The 27,630-nt window shown below is 38.6% G+C and overlaps 1 protein-coding gene and 1 long non-coding RNA gene across 4 annotated transcripts; one reads left to right on the top strand and one right to left on the bottom strand.

Moving 5' to 3' along the window:
* Nucleotides 1-105: 105 nt before the first annotated feature.
* ntf3 (neurotrophin 3) lies at nucleotides 106-17,883 on the bottom strand. 2 transcript variants are annotated; one of them, XM_082168071.1, is made up of 2 exons: nucleotides 17,725-17,883; nucleotides 106-3,582 (listed from the first exon to the last, which is right to left on the bottom strand). In XM_082168071.1, exon 2 carries the CDS (start codon nucleotides 3,559-3,561, stop codon nucleotides 2,809-2,811), a length of 753 nt encoding a protein of 250 aa, XP_082024197.1. In that variant the 5' UTR covers nucleotides 3,562-3,582; nucleotides 17,725-17,883; the 3' UTR covers nucleotides 106-2,808. The 2 variants fall into 2 exon arrangements, with proteins under 2 accessions (XP_082024197.1, XP_082024196.1); XM_082168070.1 differs by lacking the exon at nucleotides 17,725-17,883 and adding an exon at nucleotides 16,444-17,000.
* Nucleotides 17,884-19,370: 1,487 nt separating this feature from the next.
* LOC309497291 lies at nucleotides 19,371-25,328 on the top strand. Of its 2 annotated transcripts, none has more exons than XR_014205468.1 (3): nucleotides 19,371-19,551; nucleotides 24,771-24,920; nucleotides 25,196-25,328. It is a non-coding gene; the product is annotated as an uncharacterized lncRNA (long non-coding RNA). The 2 variants fall into 2 exon arrangements; XR_014205469.1 differs by having other exon boundaries at nucleotides 25,176-25,328.
* The last annotated feature ends 2,302 nt before the right edge of the window (nucleotides 25,329-27,630 follow it).

The following is a 27,630-nucleotide window of genomic DNA, read 5'->3' as shown; positions in this document are numbered from 1 at the left end:
GGTTCTTTTCTGGGGATTTGTGAATGATTGAGATGAGATATATTAAACCCTACAGATGCCAATATTCATAGATTCCCAAAAGAACATAATCAGCAAGAAGATGTAAAAAAAAAAAAAAAAACTTTATTCAGACAAATCTCAGAGGAGGATGTTGTAGGCCAGATAAACAGCACTCCTTCAAGTATCAGCACGAGAAAGACATTTTGAGAGACATTACCATTATGGGAAAGTCTCTCTCAAAATAATAAAATAACATAAAAAAAAATACAAACAATGGGTAATGGGTACAACCAAAAAAAAAAAAAAAAAAAAACTACTTCACTAAACAACGACCACCAAGCAGACAAGTCTTTCTTCTTTACTAAAAATAGGGACTTTCCTCGCAACTTTCTCAATTTAGACATACCGGAGATAATTGTCTGAATATTATTAAGAAGCATGTAGTCCTTAAATAGAGTTCGGTGTGTTTTGGCACAGTTTCCTTTTCAGCATAAAAGAGTTCTCCATGGGTATCAGCAATGGCCGTTGGTCCATTATAAGGTCGGTTGTAGTGGTTTAAAGCAGCAAGAATCCTACACAGTATGCATGACACCAGCAGGGCTTTTCAAGACAGCATCAAATACATAGGAATGTTTCAGTGAAAGACATCCAAGACTGAGCAAAGACAAAATTGTTTAGGGATCCTCATGTTCCAGTGTATTAATGTGTGTTACAGGAAAGGCAGTGCATTTGGACAAATGTGTGGGCCATTCCCAGCAGAATCCTTGAAAGGTCCTGTGTTCAGCATTTTATCCTGTTTTTCCTCAGAGGGCCGAACTGAAGCGGGACGATATTGAATTCGAAAAAGGTGTGCTGTATCCTTGGTGGTCTGTGGTTCTGTTTCAAATCTGAGCTGACACTCTGTTTCTCTGTCTCAGAACTTCACACCCAATACAAGCACTGGATATCCGGTCACAGAGTCAGAGCTTGTTTAAAACAGTTAGGTTTTAGTGCCTTTTTCTAACCACCCTCTTGTGAAGCATGAAAATGCAATAAAACAAATTTGATATCAATCTTTTTATAGCCACATCATAATAAACGATTGCATGCTAATAAAGTTTTATGTTCGGACATGGAGGACAAAGTCTTGGCACTTCACTTGATGTAATGGGTTTGGACCTCATTCTGGCTTATCTTGCTATGCTGATAGAGAAGTAAATATGTGTGGGTAACTAAAAATAACATCAATCCCACAAATGTTGGGTTCTACATGATGTTCCTTGCGGACACTTGGACAGTTCAGAGGTGACTTGAGTCACGTGTCGCAAAGATAAGCCTGAACAAAAGCCGAGCCGCAGCTGCCTGGCTTTTAAAATGCTCTTCGTATGACCCCGAACATGCTGTCTATATGCCTCACGCTTTTCCTTGGGTATATCATATCTATTGATATACAAAGCATGATCTACTCTGATGTATATTTAATCAATTTGATGAAGAGGCTTACACATTTTGTCACTGCGTATCGAACATCTTACTGCAGATATCATAGGAATCTCTTCACCTAAGTGTCTCAAAACTATTGAGCGAGTAGGTCTCCTTATATAAACGTACAGAAGGAAAGCATGGCAGGCCTTTTTATAGCCGGAGCACACCGGCGAAATGCTTATCTCCTAAGATGAGTCTGACAAGAGGGAAACCCTCTTAAGGGGGAGATTACGTGTTCAAATCCCAGCTCTGCACGTATGTACATCGTCTTAAGGCAGCTTTACCTCTGTGTAAGACTACAGTGTCATTAGCAATGGCCCATTTATTTGTCCTTTTGTTTACATGCTGCTCTTATTCATGCTGGCTTCGCTCTTTAAGTTTGTAGAGTAGCAATTGATCAAAGTGGGTGATTGAAAAGAGGCTAAAAGTGCACTAAGCTTATTTCTGGTGGTCGTGGTGGTCACACTGGACTCTGGTAGGCTGGGCGGGGCTTCTGATGAGGGGCGTGGCCAGTAGGAGGAGTCTTTGCTCGTCCATCTGCTGAGGAGCCTTTTTCAGCACTACTAATCGTGAGCAGTAGTTTCATCATCGGACTCTTACAAGTTAATACTTGGCTGCTTTCGTCCCCACTTTGCCCTCTAAAATGATGTGAATATCGCCTAAATACTTCCAGAAGGCCATCTAGAATCAATATACTGCCTAGATTGAATTTGTGAAATACTAAACCGAACTTTTTGGTCCATTTTTTCTACTAGAATTGTGACTAATATTCCAGTGGTTTGCTTTGTTAGTGGCATTTCGATTCTTTTCCATCATGTTTTCATGGTGTACAAAAAATATATATTTCTTAGGTATTTCATGCAGTTTTGATACACATATACTGTATGTTTACATATTTTCATACAACATCCCGACTGTGATTCGTTTACCCAGATACGAAGAGGATATACTGACAGCCTGTTTCAGTAGAAAAACAGGTTTTCTTGAACAATACTGAAGTTAATATGATATTGAGTGGTCTGTGTTTTCCATTGCAACTGTTCCCAAGGTCCAGGTCTAGTGGAGTGACGTGTCCTCTGACTACGTGAGCAAGGCACAATTCAGCATGCAATGCTCCTGTAGCTTAGTGGCATTGCATGATTTTTGTAAGTCTCTCTCTCATTCTCTCTCTTTTTTTAAAAAGATTTTTCTTTGCAAACAGCTTAAATAAATAACAAGTATATTTATACATTATACATAGACATGTATAAACTATATGCATTCCATATAACTTAAATAATAATTTATATTTATATATTTACAGGGAACAATAGAAAGACAGTGGTTGAGTTGCTGCAGTGTTTTTCACGTCCTGCGGTGTTTGCGTGAGAGCGCGCAGACGCACGAGGTGTCTATCCGTATCCAGCGCCAACCCACCCAAGTTTTATCCTGAGTGAGCGCGCGCACGTAAGACTGCGAGGTTTTGCACTGCGAGTTCCAGTGCTTCTCGTCAATCCCCCGACAGCTGCCCTTGTTGTGCTTGGCGGTCTCACATTTTGTCTCGTAAAAGTACTGCTTTATGTCCGTGCGTCCCACATTGACGGACCCTAAAACCGTGACCGGTCGTCCCTGAATGTCCACGGCCGTAGTCCTGTCGGTCACCCACTGGCTCTTGCTGTCACACACAGAGAACTCGGCCCTGTAGCTTTTGTGCTCGGCGTAGCGCTTCTGCCGAGTCTTGTTGCCGTCCTGGTTACTGACGAAGTCGTTGGTTAGGTAGAGTGGCGGCGGTTGCAGCGGAGGCCTTTCGCTCAGGAGCACACGTGGCGAGTTGTAACGCTTGTGCTGACGCAGCAGCTCCGACGAGATGTCCGTCACGGGCTGATAGACGGTCGAGCTGACTTTCTCCCTGTAGTCGGTCACTGCGGGTGTGTTTAAGGTGGGGGAAGGAAGCGGGTCGAGGGCGTCCTGCTTCTGTCGGCTGCGGCTGATGTCGGCCTGCAGGAGCTTTATGATGAGCGTGTTGATGGGGTCCTGCGTGGGCCGCTGCTTGTCCATCGTAGAGGCTGAGATACCATAGAGGTACGCGAGGAACATCACGTACAGCAAGATGGACATCACTAGATTCACCTGTAAGATCTGTGAAGAAACAGGAGACGTTTTTGTAAACACATACTCGGCAAAACGGGTTCCTTATAGTAGCAAATAAAGGAATAAACAAATGGCCCTGTGACAACATTGAATTCTCATGAAGCTCATTATTGACATGCTATGACAAAAATGGTGGCACTTTCCCAACACATCTGCATGGCGACAAAGCATTAATGGGTGTGCGCTGAAAGATGGCCTGCGGTGATATGAAGTTTGCTGGTCCTCCTCATGGCATGTTTATTTCAGCGCCTGGCGCATCCATTTGGCCCGGTGTGCGTTCTGCTTCATGACTGAAAGCAATGGCATGAAACAGAAACCACAAAGTGCAAAACTCCCTGAGGCAAACTGTGTTTAAAAAGAGTCTGCTAAAGCAATGGTACAAGTGTACATGGTATAAAAGATAAGACATTGTTTGAAGTGTAATCGAGCTCTTAAAGTTTATTCACCTTTATAAGTTTTATTTCTGTACTGTTCTTTTTTTTTTCTCATGCATTTATAGTTAATAGGGACTAGAGCTGTTCAAGAATGACTCACATTTCGACTTGTTCCTCATGCACACTTAAAAAATACAGTGTACAAGTCAACTTTTATAATACTTTATAATTATTTTGAAGGATTCATGTAAAAGCATGCAAAACTACATTAGTTAACATGAACTAACATACTTCTAAAGCATTTATTAATATTTTTATTAATGACAATTTCTACATTTACCACTACATTTGTATCCTCGAAAGTTGTATCTGTTAATATTATTGGTAACACTTTATTTCAATGGTCCACTTTAGACATTCTACTAACTATAAGTAACTTTGCAACTACAGTACATGTAAACTAACTCTCATTAGAGACGGTCTGCTTAATATCAACTAACACTTTATATTGATGCTCCGCCAACAGACCTTCGACTGACTATAAGAAACTTTGCAAGTACGTCAACTTATTCCACTTACCTGAACCCTAACCTAACCGTCTACTAAGTGTTCTACAGTTTAACTAATACTCTACTAATACTCTAATACCAATGGTATTAGTTAATACTACAATTAACTAATACTTGTATTGGGTTTAACTGAAGAGAGCAAGTTGACATTTAGTTAAGAATTTACTCCAAGTTAGTAGAATAGTCTAAAGTGGACCATCTAAATAAAGTATAACCATATCATTGACTTGATATGATTTATGATAAAACATTTTTAGAATGTTAACAAAGATGAATAAATACTGAAACAAATCTATTGCTAATTGCTGCATGCACTAAAATGACCTTATTGTAAAGTGTTACCACTTCTCCTTTAAAGGCATTTATTACATTTTTGGGTGAACAACTGTATTCTTTAAACACATTGTGGCCTTTTTCCATATTGCATCAAGCAAGAAGGTCTGTCCTCTGTGAGCCGTTTGTAATATTTTGTGCAGATTCTCATGCTAAATAAGGTAAGACTTGTGGTCTCCCAAATAATGCTAACAATTACAGTTCATAGCCTTTCAATTTTCCCTTCAACAGTAAGCAAGCGGTAGGCCTTGCTTGGCAATTATCAGATGCATTACTTTAGTACAGTATGACATGGGTACCAACTCATTACTACAGCTAGACATCAGTAAAACTTTGCATTCCTCCTCGGTTCTACCTGAATAACCAGACAGTGACTTGTTGCTTTCATGTTTTGTTTGAGATGATCTTCTCCATTGTGTATTGGGATCACTCTAAATCATTTTGATAAAACAAGAGAATGTGAGCCACGGCGCCCGCTGCAAAACATCTTAGTGTCAAACCCAGAGTGGTTAAATTGTAAGTGACACTAAACTACTGACTCCAGTGCAAAGTGCAGCAACTGAAGACTAATGATGACACTGATACAGTGAGACAGAGGTGATGCAGACAGTCAGCGGTTACAGCTGCTACATCAAAGGGCCATAAGGCAAGATGTTCAATGAAAATAAATATTAAGTGTGCTCCCCGATCTTTACGCTGCCCCGGGTACTTCTGTATCTTTTTTCTGAACCACATGTCTTTCTGTTGAAGAACCGCAGGGTTTGGGAGGTCTTGGCATGGTGGGTGATAATGTCATGGGATGCTCGGTTTGTTACATAAACGATTGGTTTTAAATTAGACTTTGGTGACGAAATGAACACAAAGACTTTTTGTTCTCTAGGAATGTTTGATCTTATGTCATCTGACATTGTGTTCAGAGTAATTCACCTGAATTTTATGGAAAAATATCTCATTCGTCATTGCTCCACAGTGCAAGTTTGCAGCCCATTGTTTGTGCATACTTTCAGGTCTGACCTTTGCTGTTTGGCAGATCTCTTTAATGGACAGGACAAGCATATGAGGGAGGACACACGGTGCTCAGAAGAGGTTGTTAATCACTCTGTCCTCATTATCGGCCAATAAGCATCACTAACTTCACTTTTTGGCAGGGATAATGCCTGCAATTACACGTTGATTATTCAAAAGAGGGGCATGACAAAGTCACCTTACAGGCAGCGGTGTAGAAAATTACTTTCTGCATCTGTACTTGCTGGGTGAACGTGACTTCAAGAACAACATGTTCCTGGATCAACAACTTTTCACAACATTCCAATCAACCAATAAGACTGGACAAGTTTACAGATTATGTCAAGTTTAGGCTTAGAACCAGTGTATCATTTCCCTCTGATTTTAGGGATGTTATGGGTAGGGTTAGGTTTAAGGATAGGGATATGGTTAGGACAGGAATGTTGTTCCAGGATCAGCAAAATATGTTGACCCAGGAACATTGGCAAAATCACGTGGCTAGAAGTTCACAACAATTCAACTTCCATCCATTACTGAAGTTGTGATTGAATAATATTTCATCTTTATAGTAAAGAATTTAGCAGGGCATCAGCTTAATTCCAGGGCGAGCTAATAAGCTAAATTTGATAAACCAAATCTAATTTTCATTTGCAGGAAAATAAGCTAGACACAAAGGGATGCAATTTGGACAAAATTCTCAGGCAGTAAGTCAAGAATCAAAATAAGGCCAAAAATACAAAAGACCTGCAATAAAACTAGTATTTGTTCCCCCCAAAAAACAACAACAAAAAAAAAACATTATTTTACCATAACAGCTTCTTAAAAATGTACATAGGCCTGTGACTTTACGTATAAAAAACAATCCATGATGTGTCAGACAGCATGTGACAGTGAATGTGTCTTGCATTGCCTCCGGGGGAAAGTGTACAAAAACACAAGATCCTGGAATGAACGTCAATTACTCTTCCCATTTGGGCTCATTCAGGTGAACGCAGGGTGGAAATTTACTTGGAACTCTGGACCAGGGTTGAACAGATAATCTTCTTCATCCTCTTAAGTGCGATCAAATGCTCGGCTATGTTTGTGTACGTCCAGTAAGCTTTTAAAAGGGTTCTTCTTCATTAAGCTGCAAAAATTGCCCATAATGAGCAACTCAGTCACATTAAAGTCAACTGGCTTCTCTTAAAGCATAATTTATAGCACAACAAATGATGTGATAGAAACACATGCACTTGAATCTGTTTCAACCATGTTTGAAAAGATAATCCTTTGCATCCTCTTAACTGCTCTCAAATACTTAGCTGTGTTTCTTCATGTGCAGTAAACATTGTCAGGGACCTTCTGGGAAGCACGGCTAATGCGATCCCTCGCTAAACTAACAACAGTTTAAGGTTTGATCCATGCAGAGGACCTTTCCAAAAGCTTTCCTCTCAAACTCACATTAAAAATCTCACACTAAAAATATTTGTTTATGTGCTTTGCTCTGTCATAAATGCAGGAAGTTCTCGTCTCACAGGAGCACAGATGTGCATTTATGCCTCTTCCTGGATGAACAGCAGCTTAAACAATCTTCTTCGGGAAGGCAAAAAAAAAAGAAGTTTGGTTAGGGGAGATGGTGCTTGTTTTCACAAATGAGCTACACTCAAGCTACGCTTCTCAATTCCTATGCAAAAAGTTGCAGTAGGCTATGCCAATGCAAATGAAAGCTTTAGCGTAAGTTCTGCCGGAAAGACTCAATTGTTACATCACTTATTACCTTCTCATCTATCCAATCATGTTCTAATACTTGTAGTATAAAAGATCGGTACTTACACGTCTGAGTTTGCAGATGCTGATGCCTACATTCACCTCCATCCCCCCCCACCACCACCAGGATGGTCCCTTCCCCTTCATCCTCCCCACCACCACCAGGATGGTCCCTTCCCATACCTCCCAGGGTGTCGGCTGCGCCCCTGCCTTCGTCTTCAGGCAGGAAATGCAGATTCCGTACCCTCGGATTGTGAGCTATGGACTACGCTAAAGAACTTTATATCATAATACTTGCTTGCTGGGCTGTTAATAAAAGCATACTTGTTACGTTATTTTGCCTCCCGAGTCTTTCTGGTAGAACTATGGAGTAGCTCACATTCATTCAATGTAAATCTCCATGCTAGCTGTTTATCAGGCATTCGCTTTAGTCATTTCACTACTACATATTTTACCATAAATATGCTGCCGTTTTGTTTTTCACTGAATCTGTTTACAGCATACAACGACTCTAAAAAGCACAAAACATATTAAAAGCACTACAGTATTTTCCAAGTCTTCTTAAAGCTGCAGTCCGTAACTTTTTTGGGTTAAAAATTATCCAAAATAAATGTTTGAGCAAGTACATAACCAGCCAGTGTTCAAAACTATGTGCTTGCCTTAGCTCGATTCAAAACGGTAAGCTTGTAATAATATTTTGAATTCCAGTGGTACTGGTGGATTTCCGCGGGAAATTCGAGCATGTCTTTGCGTCATTACGTCACATCTGTACACATAAAGAAGGAGTCTCGGCTAGTAGGCTATATTGCATGTGAGGATGTTGGAGGTGGAGATTTATAGCTTTTTCTTGCAGCACTTGATATAATTAAACTTATCAATTTGATGGCGGATCCAGAAAAGTTGATAATTCCATGAATAACTGCAATTGCAGATTTCGAACAGAGATGGCGACAAAGAGGAAAAACTACAGACTGCAGCTTTAAGTCACATAATAGCTATGTCTGAGGAACTGACCAAAAAAAAGAAGAAAAAAAACTGCATCAGTACAGATTTTTGCTGTTGAGAAAGACAATTAAGAGCTGGATAGAAAGGTTCCGAATGAATTTTGCTTTGTTCCTTACAAAGGAACTTTTCCTTTAAAGTACAATTAAAAAAAATCTAAAAAAAAAGAGGGAAAATGTTTTCTGCCAGCACTATATTTTGAATCACCAGTGAATGATATATGATCTTCCTCTAAGAGTAATTATGTAAAATGTTAACAAATTTAAGGTTGTTTTCTAAATGATTTTATTGGACATATGGTTATAGTTAATGCGCAATACTAGAAGTTAAAAAACATTTTGATAAAATAATATTTATATTGTCACAAAGGTCTAAAGGATATTTAAGAGAGGTTCCAACTTTGTTCATTTTAAGCAGATGAAATAAAGCAAAGACAAACTCACTAAAGTGCCCAAACTCTCAGTGGGCCTTGATGAATGCCTTAAAGTTCCCCTGAGCTGAAAATCAAACTTTTAAATGTTGTTTATATGTCTATGTGGTGCTTTTAATATGCTTTAAGACAAACATGTGCAAATTAGAAGTTAAATTAGAAGTCAATAGAAGGAGTATTTTCTCCTTAAAACTGCAGTGAACCAAAGACAGCCTCAAAAATGCGGTTTGAAATCACTGGTGTTTCTGACGTCACAAACTAGCCTACCTTGTAACCAATCACGTCAATGTGTGATCGTCAACGAGTGGATCTCTGAGCTGGTGTGAGTGAGTGGGGGCAGGGCTTATTTGCATATTCATAGAACCGCGTATAATAAAATGTTTAGATTCAAGCTATTTTAAGGCATGAAGATTTTTTTTATTACATAAAAATTTAATTTTGGTGATCAAAGATGAGTTTTAAGGTATACAATTACAGGGGGGACTACTGGGGGACTTTAATACAATTAAAGTAAGGGGGGGAGGGGGACATCAAGAGGCCTCAGTACAGTTCATGCACAAACAGAATGTAGGCTAAGTTACTTGTTATTGGATAAAAGTTTTGCATTTGGTAACATTCCTGGTTAAAAACGCTGGCAAAGTGACCGCTACAGCCCGGCCAGTGGTGTAAATCACTCCCTGTGATCTACACACACTGTTTTGCTCAACCAAAATTGTGCATGACACAAAAGAAGAGGAAGATTTTTTAAGTGGTGAATGAATTCCCTTGGTGTTCCACACACAACCTCCAAGCCAAACCACACCAGACTGTTTGAAACGCCTGGAATGACACTGTAAATTCATGTGATTGGCCTAGTCAGCTGATAGGGCAGTTAATGGACTCTAGGTTGCTTTCTTCGGAATGGCCAAATTTGTTGACGCTCTAATCCATTTAAACTAGGTCGGAGAAAGGAGAAGCTGTCTGTGTACTTCAAATAATTAAGAAAAGTCCAAGACAAGATTAGACTTTTCACGCGGTATCAAGTTCGAAACACAAATTGCAATGATGAGTTCTTGGGCATGTACTCTACAAGCTCACTCACTCAGGTGTTTTTCCATTGAAAAACACTGATTGCGATGTTAGCACCACATACAGCACGTCTACGGGCTATAAAAATTATGCAATAAACAACACATTCAGCATATTTGAATTCTTGATTGTATGTTGGGTTGGGACAGAATCAAGAATTGCTCTAGGAGTGGACTGATCTTCAGCAGATCAGAGGGATATTGTTCTTAAATCACCCTGGGCCCTGTTTATTCTAGTACTGCTCCTCCTCAGCCAAAATTGATGCTTTGTAGGCGATGGATAACAAGCCAACAACCTCCTTGACTAAATGCTTCACAAGTGAGCATTGTTTAAAAGCTCACAAGTCTATAGCCTCAGAAGTAAATTACCTCAGAAAACTACATCAAGAAATTCCTTTCATTTACACACAACTGGCTCTTACACAAACTGTCCTGCGCAATCAGTTTGATCTGAGTAAAAAAGGAATTGCTTTTTATATAACCTGAGTCTTGTGATATCAATGCATGAACCTTTTCTATATTGGTAGTAGATTCTCTCTTCATTGGAAAACAAAGGTCCTGGCTATCTATCTAGCCAATATTTCATAATTACATAATATCAAACTACATAAAACAGCACTCTCAGTGAACTCTAATTCCAGGACATGGGAGCATTAGGCGTCAAAATCTGGTCCTTGATCTCCTTTAACTGGTTTAGGCCACTCGATGCACAGCTCTGCACTTGCCTCAGGATTATTAATCCACATAAACACAGAGTCATTCCAAAAGGTCAGTTTAGGTCTGAATACAAATGGACTTTGTTTGTTTGACTCTGCGCAGAAAACTTTCCCTCCTTCCAAGAGGTGATATAACGACGAATAAAAATAATTTACATTCATATTTATATCTAATTTTCAACTACAGTTGAAGTTCAAACCTAGTTGTGTATCTACAGAGTAGCATGCCCATGTATGACAGGTGTTAATCTCGCACAGCACTGTGTCAGTGGCCTCGACATCGGGGCTTCTTCACCACCTACGCACATCATCTAAGACTGGCCAAGGAGGCTTACAACTCCCTGAGCTTTTAACTCCTAGAGGATTGGCCTGAGATTAGCAACAGCCTTCACACCACCCAATGCACCATTTAACACAGCGTTCAGCCTGGCACACGGCGCACCACAGTCTAGATAACGGAAATATTGGAGTTGCACGCTCAACATTCACCGGACTATTTTAGCATGCATTGACTAATCCGCACATCCTGATTTTGCAGAGTTAGACGCATTCCTGGGTCAACATATTTTGTTGATCCTTGAACAACATTCCTGTCCAAACATGTAAGGATTCCTATATCCCTACCACTAGACCTAACCATACCCATTAGTTATCCCTAAAATCAGAATCAGAATCAGAGTCAACTAAGCCTAAACTAGACAAACTTTAAACTTGTCCCTCAAATCTGATTGGTTGATTGGAATGTTGTTGACCAAAGATGTTGATCTAGGAACATGTTGCACTTTGTGAAATCAGGTTCTGAGACTAATCCGCTCAATGACCAGTTTGCAATGAAAGATTAACATATTTACACCAAATATTCATTTTCTGCTGTATCCGTCAAAATACAATACATTCAGAAAGAACAGCAAGTTTCTCATTTTTAGGGTCTTATTTCCTGTCACACTGGGATTGAAATCTTGAAATGCGCTTTAGACCTCGAGCATATGCAAGGGCCATGTATCCAACTACAGAATAGCAAGACAATCTACAGTGAATCGTTGACCTGAGCTAACAGATACTGATATACTTCAGTCATATGGAGTAGGGATTTAGCTTTTGGAAGAAAACGAATCAAAGAGTTTTCCATTCAGGCACACAATGAACTGTTTGGCTATTGTTTGAATTTGAAACATGTGCATACATTCAACTGGAGAAATACTACCTACTAGAATTATTACAATGAAAAGGAGAATACAATATAAAAAAGGTAAAAGCCACTTTAAAGTGGCTGCTCTCAAAGCAATGCATTGCACATTGAAAGCAAATTGCAGAATGACATGCTATCCAATGCATCTTATGGAATAAATCCAGAAGACATGAGCTACCCAAGTTGATGGACTCAGGATGGCTTAGGAAGAAGCGTGCCAGCGGAAGAAATCCACCCAGGATTTTCAAAGAAGAGTGTCTAAACCCTAATGCTGTCCAATTGCTTCCAGATGTTCCCCTAAAAGAGCGAATAGACCCCCTGTCTGGACACTCCATCTCTGACCAGCACCCTGCACTAACTTACATCTGGCTTCATGCTGAGTTCACACACATCTCGGGTTAGTTCTGAATGGTTGTGTGATGTAAGACATGACCTGCAGTGTTTGAATACACATCAAGCTGTGGCATTTCTTGCAATCAAGAAAATGTCCGCAGATGCTGCCAACTTCACACATTACGTTCAGAAGACAAACATTTCAACTGTTATGATTTATTGGTGGGTTTTTGTCAAAGGTTTTCAGACTTTCAATATTGAAAGCTAGACAAGCTATGTAAACTGTCAGCTCAGAGTACTAAAACACAAGCATTAATAACTCCAGTTCACATTTAGCATGTCTTATGAAGCATGCTAGCTCATGTCATGTTGTCAAAAGTTCAGCGCCTCATGATGGAGTTATTCAGTGTAAGGGACGCATTGCAGCTGTTTGGCCTTCATGGCAGCTGGTGTCAACACCTCCCTTAACACAGTTCTTTCAGTCGGCATGTGTTTCTGGTAAGTTCTGATAATCGGCCAGCGCATTGAAGGGTATACTCGACAAGTGTAAGTTAATATAAAAAATGTGCATGTCAAATTTTTTGGCACTATTAGAGGGATTACAACACCAGTAAAGGTCTAAATTCCTTAAGATTTAAGACTTGGAAGTTATAGTTTCCATCTCACAGACTTTAACAGAATTTCCTTCCATAACATCGCAACTGGGGATGATTTTCCCCAAACCAGCCATGATTACAAGCCTATTTTAATTGCTACAAAAGCATCAAAGTCAGGTGTCTTGGTGTCATAAAACAGAACTCAGACTATTAACGTGAAGTCTGGGAGTCAGTAGCGATTAGCCTGGATTTTTATAGTAAAATAAACACAGAACTCGCTCTCTGTTTGACACGACAATGCCAAACACAACAGTTAGTGTAATTAACACATCTCGGAGTTTGTAACGTGATCATGTTAGATGGTTGTTTTGATGTAATGTGATAGACGGGTGTTTGGCAGCTGACAGCAACACTTTGTCAAGGATACAAACTACAAAAGGTGTAGGTACGTCCACTCAGCAGGATTGATAGATCTACGTGGCTTCATGTTTAATGCATCTCACCTCATGACACTTCCAGAACACATGTTAGAAGCCTTTTGGAAAAACTGATGTGTTCTGGACATGTTCAGGCACACTTAAGACAAGACAAAAAAGTTGTAGAATATTTTTTTTTTGTTAGGTCTCAAGTATGTTTAGTTTCTATTTTAAATTGTAATAATTCAAGTATAGTTTTTGCCACACACACACACACACGTTGGGTTTCCATGTTTTACGGGGACTTTCCATAGACATAATGATTATTTTTATACTGTACAAAATGTATATTCTATCCCCTAACCTTAAGCCTACCCATCACACAAAATGTTCTGCATTTTTACATTTTTAAAAAACATCACTTAGTATGATTTATGAGCCGTTTTCCCAAAAAAAATTCCCCACTAGGACAAGGATTGCCATCGTTGTGGGATGCTTTGTCCCCATAATGTAGGGTTTACCTGAACCACACAGACACAAGACAAATTAGCTCCTGACTACAATATCAAAAACATTAAAAAAAAATATTGGCAATAACCAATTTTTGTGTGTGTGTGTGTGAGGGGGTGTGTGGTTATAAAATGTCTACACATCAACCACAGAGTATCAAATACCATCATTACCACAACATGTGCTGAACATTTCTGGTAAAAAAATACTATTTATTATATTTTATTGGTAACAGCATTGGTTCGTTTGTGTCGAGCAATATCTCGCTTGCGATTAAAGATGCTACTGAACAAACCTCTGTATGTCATTCTCACTCTAATGCCTCTATTCATACTAAAAGGGTAATATTAACAGCCACATATAGAAATGCACAACCAAATTCTGCTATTGCTCCTTGCCAAAACAGCATTTGCAGTTCTAGCCGGAATAGTGCAAGTAAAATCATAAGAATTAAAGTATTAGATTACCCAGCATGCCATGCTTCCGTGTTCTGCCACACAATATCCATGCTGCATGCTGATAAGGTAAACGTGACAGAAAAGAATGGAAATGCGATTGCAAATTCTGCGAAAATAAGCTGTGCAATTTATCGATGCATTATCGCTAGCTCTAACCATAGGTTTTGTTTTCATATCAATAGTGTGCAAAATGAAGAGTTACTAAGAAAATTAAGAGTTACTAAGAAATGCTCCATTTCTTTGAACCTGGCCTTGATAAATGATGTATTTAGGCCTGGCTGCCATCTGTCATTTCGATGACAGGTTGGTCGGTGCAATGAACTGACAGCTCAGACTCTGTCACCTGCTAGCGTAGCATGCTTTCTCAAATATGAAACCAGCTAGGACAAGTTTATCAAGATGAAAAATATAATTTAATTTGTTAATGACAAATGACCATGTATCAGTCTGCACTATTTGGCATACATAAGGTATTCTATAATGAGACAATCCATATATGGTCAACGTTGTGAATTTCCCACAGTTTAAACATAGTGACCAACAACAACAAATATATTTTGGGTATGAGCGACCCATGATAAAGTTGATGAGACTCCTCGATGGCCAGCCAACATTTTTTGCCGTTCCCATTTTACAGTGACAGAGAGCTACCCAGAAAAACAAGGATGTGCTGCAACTGGCCCCCGAACATTTACAGTTTTTAGAGCCACTACAGTTGAACTCAAACCACTGTAAGTAAACCACAAGCCGGAAGTGTTAAGTGTTTCAAAGCCGCAATAATGGATAAAATCACATAAGTGAATTGGTTATCCTGTTAGCTAGTTTATTGTGTCCAAGCTGTGCAAGCTGTTTTAAAAATCTTGCCTAAATAAGGTATTTATTTGCATGTGCTTCATGAAGAAATTGGAAACTCTGCATATATACTTTAGTAAAAAAATCTGTAAAAATTGTGTGAAATTTATACATTCCACAATGACTTCAGACTAGAGAAAACACTGTAAATCCTCAAATAGTGCCAAGAGTTCACTGCAGCCATGTAATATGTTTCTTTTGACACATTCACCCATACATTTAAGTTATTTGCATTAACCCTTTAGCCGCCTTGTGTCAAATCCTTTATTTGACAGATGCTTGTTTCAGGTGCATGCCTGCACAAGACTTCCCTACACACAGCAGGGAAACATAAGCAGAAACACACAAGGCTGGAAGAAACAGGGCTATCAAATACACTATTTGTATTGTTGTGAGGGGGAGAATATGCATGCAACTTCCAGTTGAGGAACATGAAGAGTAATAACTTGAACTCACAGAAAAAACTGAAGGACTTCAAGAGCACTGGCCAATAGCATCTCCAGCACAGATTTATATGGATTATCTATTTTAGGGATTGTCTGCCAATCTCAGCCAGCTCTCGGAGGAAAGACGAAAGAGCAAAGTGTTTCTTAGACACGTTTAAGTCAATTTTAAAGTTTTAAAGTCTGGCATTTAAGTTTTTATGTTGTTCTTTAAAGGATCTTTTTTCAAATTAGTGCATCTGAACCTCTTACATATACAAAAATATTAATTATATATATTTATATTTAACTAGATAGATATAATGCATTTAAAGTTGCATCACACAGATACTGAGACAGATTGCCTACACATTAATTATAGTTTTATACACATTATAATTATAGTTTGAAGACTTAAATAATCATATTAAAAAACTCTTTGAATAGGAAAAAAAGTTTTCTAGGTAACCTATTGTTTTGTGCATAAAGAGAAGAGCACTCTGTGAAAGGTAAGAAGTGAATTTGCCCGTACTGGTTTCCAGTTCAGCCCGAGGCGCATAGCAGGTCAAATTCTTCCCAAATACACAAATGCGCTGAAAGTTCCAAAGACACTTCAACACTAATGTTTTTGAATAACATTCCAAATTACGCAGTTGTTTTTCTAGAAAACGAGTTGCTTGACAAGCACAACTTTTTTTCCCCGTGGCAAATCGCACAGAAACCGTCCTGGAGAACAAGCGCAAATGCGCTACTGTGCCAGGAGTCTTCCAGATTCCCACAACACGATATATGGAAGCAGTTCGTGCAAAGAAACTTTGAAAGGATACATACCGTAATAAAGGTAACCATAGCATCGGTGAGGAAATATTCAGCAGTTCCGACATGAAGGTAATGAGTTTATAACGAATCCTTTTCGAAAGTTTCCAGATAGAAAGCGCGCGGTGCGTGCTGAGAGTCTCACTGGCGAGTGTAGCGCGCAGATCTCTCTCTCTACCTCTCTCTTTCCCTCCCTCTCTCTCTCTCTCTCTCTCTCTCTCAACAAGCATAATCTTCTACTCTCCTGTGCACATCCAGCATGGACAGATGGCTTTTATAGGGTTTCTGTGCTTAGTCTAAAGTGATGCTGTTCTCATTAGTCAATCATGCATCGGTAACTCTAATAACTTTCATTTTATTAGTAATATTAACAAGCATTTTACAGTTACATTAAGTAATTCCCAGTTACGCATTAAATGTAAATTAATTGCTCTTAAATAAACGCTTTGAAATGACTTTCATTTATATTCATTTAGAATTTACTGCTCTGCATTTTATTTTTTGTGATGAAGACTGCGATGAAAAATTCTTAAGGGGAAAAAAAGTGCATCAGACGTCTCCTATGTAGATCTATAGTATGTGCTTTTTTTTTTTTTTTGGCAAAACAACAGTTAGAGTAACTTATTATAGGTTTAATTCACACTTGTTTGGTACAAAAGAAACCTCATACGAATAAAAAGAAATTGCATACTTTCTCATCTACTCGAATTGATATAAAAATTATTCCAAAGATCCAAATAACTAGGTATGGCAGCCAACTGAAGAAAAAATGTTGAAAAATTAATGCACAGTTTGAGCTCACAGGCATTAAGCGTGACTCAGCCGAGAGCTCCATAATCATAGTTGAAACTGTCGTAGTATACGCATATTATAAGAGTAGACTGAGAATACAAATGATTTTATAATGGGCAGGGACAGGAAACACTCAACAACCCTCTATAATCCACTCTTTTATTCTGTTAGTCGATCCTTTGTTGGAGATGTTTGTGTAGAACAACTTCTCGAGGTTTTTAAGCATTGTAGTGATGACATACAAGGATATTGATGTATCCAATTAACCATCTGTTGCCCTTGCAGAGCAAAGGACAAAATAGAAAAATAAAAGATAAAGCATTTATGTCTTTCTTATGTCTTATCATTTTCATCTTTCTTTTGTTTGCTCCGAGCAGTCATGGTCATATCATCCATATTGTGTGAAAGTGTCATAAACTATTGAACAAAACCTTCACCCCTTGTCCAGAACCCTTTTTTAAATTTCTTTTATCAAAAGCCACTCAGCAGGTAAAAAGAACTTACCTGTTAATTCTTGGTGTGAAGTTCCTGGTAACATGTGAAAGTGTTTCTTCTTTTTTTTTTGAATGGCTATGTGACAACAAAATAGAGAGGTTTTTGGCCAAATTATAGGTTTATCATGTGGTGTATGTCTCAATCAGGACAAATCTGCTCTATGGTGTTTTCTGTCAAAGCACAGTCATGACACAACCAATAGTTGCGTCCCCGGAAGTTGTTGTAGCAATTCAACAGTCTTTTCCCCAACCAGGAAGCTAATCTAAATATTCAATGAAGACATCAGTTGCTGAATGAGGACATATTTGGTACATTTCACGAATGAAGTAATTTCCTTTTAAACCAGTCCAAGAGGAAAAACAATTGAAGGAATTTGTCTTGTCATTACCTTTCATATCATTTCAGGAACACATGTGTTCTTAAAATGATGAATACTATGTGTTCCTGAAACGATGTAAAAAGTAATGACAGGACAAATTCCTTCAATGTTTTCTTCCTCTTGGACTGGTTTAAAAGGAAATTAGTAATTACTTAAATTGTGAAATGTCCCAAATAGTTTTGTAAATAGTTTCCATAGTTTTCTAGAAATAAAGTCTGAGCTTTACAGATGCTCAGCAATAAAACTAGAGCTGGATGCTAATAATATAGGCCAAATTCCATTTGGTAAATCACAAAACTGTATGACCACAGCCGTGTCAAAAGTCTCTCTTTCTGTCAAATGACAGCACTGATGGTAAGCAATATTTGTGGAAGTGTAACAGGAATATTTTTGTGTTCAAAGGTGAATAAAGGTGTATTTTTCTGCCAATAGTGTCAGCAAACGGAATTGCCATTTTCATTTTCTGTACCATATTATATTAATTTCCTGTGAAATCAAATTTGTTTTTCTGTTTGCAACATGTCAACTAACTCTAATTAGAGAGTGCTTAATATCTGCTAACACTTTGTTTTGATGCAGACCTTCTGACTATAAGAAAAGACCCTTTTCAAGGAAAGTCTGTTCGGCGGCCATATTTTCAACGCCTCCGGGCAGCTATTTCAGGCATTCAAGACCACTCCTATCTACTTAAATAGGGGAATCCTGAAATCTCAAAAACTGCATGCTGAACTCAAAATTTATAACATATTTCAAATCAGTAACTTTGCATACATGTCAACTTACCCGAACCCTAACCTAACAGTCTACTAATACTCTAATGAGAGTTAGTTGACATGTAGTTGCAAAGTTACTTATAGTTAGTAGAATGTCTATAAATAAAGTTTAATTCACTTTTCGATTATTTTGTTTAACATTTCATGCTGTTTCACATATTAGATTATTTTCATTGCATTAACGCTCGATTTTGTTTCTTCCTTCTTGATGATCATTGCATCATCATTATTTTATTTTTTTAATACTACTTTTTCTTCCATTTTATCATTGGTTTCATTGGGTATGTTGCCTTTTTAAAGTTTTTCCTCAATCCGCAGAGAAGCAAGTACACTTATTTTCCATCAGAAAATGAATGATGATTCAACCCACCCTACAGAGCACTTGTTATCTATAACCAACACTCAAGAGTTACCCAAGTGCAATGCTCCTCCTCGAGTCAGCTTTAAAGTTGAACAAAATATCTCACAAACGAGTGATTTGGCAGCCGTCAGGTTGGGCCAGGTGGTGTGTGTGTGCGCGTTTTTGTTTGAGAGGAATGCAGGGCACACCTTACTAGCATACAGTGGGTTCTGCTAACCTCAGCGTACACAGCTACTGCTGCTTTTCAAATAGTGCCACACAAAGAGACACAATGGAGTAAGAACAATGCCGGCACCTGTGGTTGGTTAAAGGAGTTCCCTGTTGTAAGCATGCTTTTTATTTTGTTTAATGACGGAGTACCTTTTGAATCATCTGTGGAGTAAATCTCCCCACAGACAGTTCTGTATAAAGTGTATCAAAACAGTGGCTGTTTGAGTATCTTTACGTCACCGATAAATTATGCGGCCCGTGCAAAAGTGAACTTGTTGCCAAATTAAATATTTATATACTTGCATTTACAAGCGTGATGGTCTATTTGCACTACGTTCGTTTTGTATGTACAGTACTCGGAAAGAGATTTTAGGAATTACATGGATGAGTAATTGAGAAGCATAGCATGATTTATGTGTTAAAAGATCTGATTTCCTGGTGCGGGCGCTTTGTGCTTGTTGAGCAGTCAATGAAGGATTCGTGTGAAGTCATTACATAACTTGATTTACTAATATAAGGCCACTGAGCAGTGATTCATTGGATGTATATGGGCCTAGGTTGAACAAACATAAACAATAAGTAGTAAAGTTAATCTTTCAAACCACAGGAACTTTTCAACACGTTCCTTCCTTTTCCACTTTCGTCTGTTAGTCGCAGTCTGCATTCAGCACTTTCACCTGCACCTACAATGAGTCTGTTGTTTGTAGTCCCGTTCGAGCATTGCTAAAGTCGCTTTCTCGTGATGGATGAGGTGTCTCCCACCTGGCTCCGAGGCCAACAGGGCGTTGAACTCTGCCCCTCGTCACAGTAAGCCATGGCTAGAGGGGAAGGTGGGAAAGATGTACCAGGGAGATTGAAAGAAAGAGGAAGGGAGGAGGGAGCGCTGCTGTCGGTGTAGGTCAGATCGAGTTTCTGCCCGATTACAACCGTCACCCCAACCAACCCCAAACACGAATACGGTGGCGACAAATAGAAAAGTGAAAATGTGCTAAAACATGCACTCTTAAAAACAAAGGTTCCCGAAGGGGGGTTTCACAGCGATGCCATTGAAGAGCCAATTCTGGTTCCTCAAAAACCTTTCAGAGAACAATTCTTAAAAGAAGCAGTTCTTAGTGTGAAAATCGAATGAACCTTGCTTGACGCGCAAGAACCAATTCGATTCATTCTCGTATGTTGTACAGCATGTTTGAGCTTCCTTAAGAACCAATGAGGTTTTATCTCGCGTCACAGCTTCTGTATGTTTGCTGATCAATGTTTATATGTGAATAAAAGCCTAAATTAAATCTGTTCATCATATAAAGCGATCGAGTCTCTTAAGAAAATTTGGACTAAACTGATCGATTCATATGGATAAGTTTTACAATCTCTTTATGAACTTTTTGAAGCGACAAAGTGATTCAATTCTCTTAAATTATCTTCATTTGAGTTTTGAAGATGAACGAATGTCTTACGGGTTTGGAATGACTCATTGGTGATGATATAGCTCGGCTGTGGAAATGGCGGTGTACTGGGCCTGCCAATTCCTGCCTTCCCACATTTATTTACTTTGTTCTCACACTTAGGCGTTCACTGGTGGTCTTTCCTCCTCTCTCCCTGATTTGTATCCTGTGGAAGTGTTGAGTCTTTGCTGTACTGTTTGTCTTCCCTTGGGTCCCGTACCGCTTCTCCTCCCTTTTTACATCAAGCCTCTTAAGCATCCATGCTCTATTGCTGCTTTGAGTCAACTCTTCCTTCTTGCTTTGTCTTTTAAAGTGTTTCTGTTCAAACGGATCCGACCGCTGCGTTCACGCAAACACCAGGGAGTTCTCACTGGGTCCAAACCGTCGAGGGGTTGCAGACAGGGCCTCCCTTGTGCTCTTTGTGCGGCGAATCCAACAGCGCAGACCACTGACCTGAAAAGTGAGCCAGGGAGCGCAGCGTAACTCAAGGCCCGGGGTTCAGCTTACCTGCTGGGCTGCTGTGAGAGCGGAGCGGAGTGCTCTCTTCGCAGGGTTAGATTGCCCATTGAGATAAGGGCCAAATACCATACGAGAGTTGTTAAGCAATACTGCTACAACACAAGAGACAGATAACACGGCGGTCAGAGCCCGCTGGGGAATGTTAGCTCGCTGTGTTAAGCGGCACTGAAATTGCACCGAGTCTGCAGAGGGGGTTTTCCATTTGCCTCTTTCAAAAGAGTCTTATTGTTGTCAAGTGCCATGTCTGAAAATAAAGTCAGTACACTATAGAGCCAGCACGTTATATAATATTTCAAAGCCAATTAAGTAGAAAATTAATCAGCCTATTCAAGTGTATATTCCCATAATGTTCCAATACAACACTGTTTAAATATGTAAGATAACAAGACCTCTCACTTGAATACATTTATTTCCATGAGAGTACAGAAATAACTAGTAAAAACAAAACAAAATAAAAAGCCAGGTCGGCACACAGTTTCTCCTGAGAAATTAATGTGAACTCTGAACAAATTTTTTTGTGTGTGTGTGAGTGAAATTTTCACACTGCATTTTCTTTTACATGAGAAAAGTTGAACATGTTTTTATTTCTGTAAATAATTTAACAAATCTGATCCCATTTTCACTTAACAATTCAGATTCCTTCACATTTACACTAACAATTCTTACGAATGATTTTAGAGGTGGAAGAAATGCAGTTCAAACAACAATAATATATTAAATTAAATATTTTAAATATATATTATACAACTATAATAAACAAACAAAAACATACTGTATTTTAACATGCTGGTAATGGTTCTACCAGTAGGCGACAAGTGACTGTCGAATCACTGACTGACCGATTAGTTCAAAACACAAAATAAGTGACTGGCTGCGTTCAAAAACTCTTGAGTCGTTACTTATTTTGGTTCTTCACGAACAACGTAAATTCTATATCCAGTCAGTGAACTGTAGTACGTGTATGAATGTAATCTGGGCGTGATACATTTGTCATGTCACTTACAGTTGTGTCGCTTCACTGACATTCACAAATGTTATGGAGCCACTGTTATAAGGGAGTCATTGAATCGTTCAATCAACCAATTAGTTCAAAAACATGAATTCATTCAAGGATGAAAAACACCAGTTCCTTGAAGACTAAATGGTTCAGTTTGCTTTGACTTTTAAACAATTTTTGCCGGTAAGCTATTCATAATTGGACTGCATTGGTCTTGCTGTGGCGCCACTGAATACTATATGTGTTGCAGAATATTTTAATATGGTATTTCGTGTGCATCTGCAGAAGAACGCACAAGTGAGAACCATTAATGGAACCAAATTTAAATCAATTTAGTTTTTTTAAAGAACCTACAGTCATAAAAAATTGCCACGCTTTGCTTGGCAGTATATTTTGAATTGTGCATCTGTTTTAGTTGTTTTTGGGTGAGCATGCTGCATATGATTTACTTGAGTGTAAGTTAACCAGGAATCTGGCAGGACTTCACAGAAAGCTATGCAGATGTCCACAGAATTATAGACGTTACGCAAATTCCCTACTCCTTGCGTGTTAGTGTCTGAAATATTTAGGTTAATTTCATTGTGCTCTCAGCACAGTAATCTCAGCTTTGTTTTTGTACATTTTACCATGTTAAATGCATAATTCTTTTGATTTTCCCCCTTAATCATTGCATGTTTGAAACCATACACTCTTGCAATGAAATGGCGCTCTATCTGATTACATTTTCAATTAAATGGGTACATTTACTCAAATGACAAATTTTCTTAACATATAAATATGCGGCAAATTAAGTTTATTTTCACTATTTTCAACGCTTACTTTAAGAGTAATCATCTGACAGTTTTCCTGTCCTAGAGAAGTTTAATCAGTGTGTGGAGAATATACTGTAACAGTGGTCATCTTGGTAGCAATGTCATTAAAAACCACCTTAAATGCTGTTTTTGCACTTATGCAACATTAATAATCTGACACAGGTGAGCCTGTGACCGTCCGTCAGTTCAGGAGAGGTCATCTCAATCGTTAGCACATGCTAACGAGACAGGGAGTCTAAGCACAAAGATACTCTTATCTTAAACGGTAATCAACCGTCACACCATGTCTAGAATTTCACCTTTAAGGTACATGACATAGTTCCTGATGCTTTTACAAATTAGTGTCAGACTGTTAAACAGTGCTTATAAGGAAGCAAGTAAATTTCCACAGTATCTGGACCCGTTTGTGAGCGATTTGCTTAATAAATAATGCTTGTTGTCAGTTTTAAGTAGGCGAGGTGTGTAACCGTATGGTTTGGTGTCATATATACTCCACATGGTGGGCAAGTGGATCTTTACCTGGACTTGACAGGCGAGAGCAATTCTGCGAAACGTAATCCGAGGATCAAAGCTTGTCCTAGTCCACTCTGTGGTCAGAACTTTTCTGATGATTTCCAAACAGCCATATAGGGTCGTCTTTAAGAGCTTCAAGTTTCACCTCAGTTCAAAGTTGGAGTTCTTATGATTCACTACGTCTTAGAAATGTTTGGCATGCATCAGGATTGAATTTCATGTCTTTTTGTCCTCAGGTGTTTGGATGGTTCACAATGTGCCCACATTAGACTGGGAGGGACTATAATACCAAGTTGACTGATACGCTTGTGTGCAGAAATATTCATACTAACTATGCATGCTAAAAAAAAAAAAATTCGAACAGACACCGATCAGATATCGTCTTATGGTGCGAGCACATATGTTCTAGCAAATGCACAGCAACAGTGACCTGAACATGAGGCTTCTGCTCTACACAGGAGTGGCTGCCATTGCATTTGGCTACAAAGCAGCGTGGAAACCTGAACACAGATAATTATAGATTGTGACAGGTGCAGACTGCGCAAAATAGTCTGGAAACTGAATGTCTGTCTGCTCTAATTTAGCATTAATTGGATTTTCCCAGGGCAAATCATCAGGATATTAAATGGGCCAACCAAAACAGCTACTGTTTTCTGGTTGTGCAGCAACTACCAAATCACACTTTACTATTTTTAAGATGGTTTTAAACCTGTTTTAACTTGAAGTTTATTTGGCAGAAACGACATATTCTGACACGCAATTTTTTTTATAATACATAAATCTGTCTATTAAACATGGTCATCCTGTTTCTCTAGCAGTGTTGCACATTGGCTCCAGACACTTTATATTACCCTATCATCATCTTGTTTAGAAATATCATAGGTATTGATTGCTATGATTTTTATTCGTTTTTTTCCTCACATCAGACCGTTAAAATATTTTCTCTCATCGCATGTTGCGGCATTAGGGAATGAATATAAGTATAAAATATTCGGATATAATATTAGAAAAAATATTTGAATATAATATTTCTATACCTGCTGTTTTTACAGAATAGTATAAATGAAGCTGAAGGAAAATGTGATTCCTCATGACAAGACCCCTTAAAACTCAAAGAAAAGTGAGGAGGCAGATTTGTCTGTTGGAGTGGTACTTCATGAAGATCTTTGTGTTTCATTCACAGTCAGTCAGTTACCACACAGGTAAGTGTTTATGTTGAATCTTGAGCTGAAAGTTTATTTCAACACCCTCGTGTTAAGGAATGTAATTCGCCAGCCAGCACGGCTTATTTTACTGTATCTTTGTACCTCACTGCCAAGAACAGTAGACCTTTTCAAACCCACAAATCAACACTTTTAAACGTAGGTGCAGGCTTACACTTGAAATTAGCATTTAGACATTTTTAGACATTTCTCGTGCAGATTCATCCCATCTACTGAGTTAATTCTTATTTTTAGGGTGCCCTTTTTCCCCACAGATGTCTGATAATCCAGGATGACAAACAAATACCTTGTGTGACAGCAGTGACACCAGGATCGATGGGCTGAATCCGAGGTTAAAGCTGACTCTGATATTATCAGTGTGTGACGTATGGTAAACTGCGTCATCATCTTTGTCTTTGTCCTCTTTAATAATCTTAAAGGTTATTTTAGGAGACACAAATCCATAAAAATGTCTGGATATAATGGCCAAAGATAGTTGGTGATTGTTTTTTTGTTTGTGGGTAAAGGAGGATGAGATGCTTGGTCTAAATTTCTACAGATGCTCGGATGTTAACATTTCCTATATGATAATAACTTCAAGTGTTTTTAAGCAGCTTATCTGAGCAAAGGGTGAACAAAGTTGATGGAAAAAACAGCTTACACTCAATAATAAATTGGGCTTAAGCATATCATCATTATATGCTGCAAAGCAGGGGAGTCTCAAGAGCAGCCAAGTTATTCCGGTATATTTTTCTGTTGATATGAAAAATCGGATACATTTAACTACGTATATAGTGAGTGAATTATGTATATATGATGTATATTACGATGTTATGATAAACTATGTGCCTTTCGCCACTGACATTTTAAGTTGTTCAAAGCGTTTCTAAGGATGCTGATTGTTAGAAGGCAGCTGTCGGACTCTGAGATGGTGAACGGGAACATGGTTTGTGTAACATTAGCAACACATTATTAGCTGATTTATAATGTAGTCAAGAAAAAGGCTAATCATATTTATTACCGTTATGTGTCTGATGTTGTAGACAGCGATACACAAGAACGTATCACCATTCTGATACATCAACTTGAAGACGAGACGTTATAATTCACTCTTCCACATCTTCTTCAAACATATATGGCCAGTATTTCCACTTGCAGTCGTGTAGCGTTTACTACAGTAAAGTTGGCCGAGTGAATCAGGTATTCTGAGCTTGTGTGATTAAGTGGAGGCGGAGCTAATTTACATATTCATGAGTGGGGTGTAGAGTTACATTCAAGCTATTTTAGGGATGTTTTTTTTCACAGGAAAAAACTTTTAATATAAATGTGTCATTTTGTCGATCAAAGATGAGTTTTAAGGGATTCAATTATTGACTAGGGGGGCTTTAAAATAACCGCTTTTTTGTGTGTGAGAATTGAGGAATAATTTAATAATTGAATGACCCCAACATTTTTTTTGATGATCCATTAATGTTAAAGGTTCATCGATGCTAATAAAGAACCATTATTTAAGAGTTCATGTACTTCAAACATGGCAGAAAAAGCCACAGAATAACAAAGTGTGAATGTTTTTGTTGAGTGGCTGCCATTTAAACCAGCTCTCTCTCACACACACACACACACACACACACACACACACACACACACACACACACACACACACACACACACACACACACACACACACACACACACACACACACACACACGCACGCACGCAAGCATAAACTCCTCTACAGAGTTGGCTGACCCATGCCAAACACCTTTGGCATCTATTCTTGTGTGTTCCTGGTTCTTTGCGGTTTAACCCCATCCTGAGTTACTGTGAGCAAGAACCCCCCTCCCCCTCCTCCCTCTTACTACTACAGCCTGTAACATTTTTGCTATTTGACAGTAAGTACACAGTGATTAATTGAGGGTGTGGTGTTGTTGTGGTTATTGATGATGTTGATGTGTTGGTTTCATTATTTCTTTAACAAACGTGTTCTGCCACATATTGGCTGCTATTGGTAAAAATGCTCTATGGTAACCAGCCACACCAAAATACTATATTTATTAGTGTAGCCCCTCCAGTTCAAACCGCCCGCTCTAAGCAGGACTCGGACCCAGGCCCGTCTGCATGGGAGGCGGGCGCTCTTACAAGGAGGCTAAACACACAGCGCTCACAGGCCTACGTCAGTTACATGTTGGTCAGTACGGCAAATTCACACAACCAACTTGAACCTGTTGCAAAATCTATGTGAAGAAATCAGTGGATTTCTATTGAAATGGCTGGATTGCACCCGTGAAAGTTGTTGTGTACTGTAACTGTTGAAATTACATTTAAAAGTTATGCACTATACACTAGCAGATTGCATGACATGTATGCATAAAGCATATTTACAGTAAAACGCATAAATATTAGAAAACGTATTTAGCAGGAATTCATGCGAATGTTTAATTTGGCGCTCTTGCAGTTTATGAATGACACATGCAGACATATCTTCTGCACTGATCTCATAACTAAACCGCTTTGAGCATATTGCAAAATTAAAATGTCAGAAGTAATTTACAGGTTTATATTGATTTGATAAAAATCGCAGCTCTTCAGAAAGTATATAGACCAAATAATACAAACAATTGTTCCAAAAAGATGCAAATATTATCCTCAGATTCCGGTCTTACATCTACAGGCAATGTCACATGTTATACACTTTTGGCTACAGTATAT

The sequence above is a fragment of the Leuciscus leuciscus genome, assembly GCF_965113295.1.
Source record: "Leuciscus leuciscus genome assembly, chromosome: 4".
Taxonomy (NCBI): Eukaryota; Metazoa; Chordata; class Actinopteri; order Cypriniformes; family Leuciscidae; genus Leuciscus; species Leuciscus leuciscus.
Note: the sequence above shows the minus strand (reverse complement) of the source record. Positions and strands in the feature narration are given on the sequence as shown.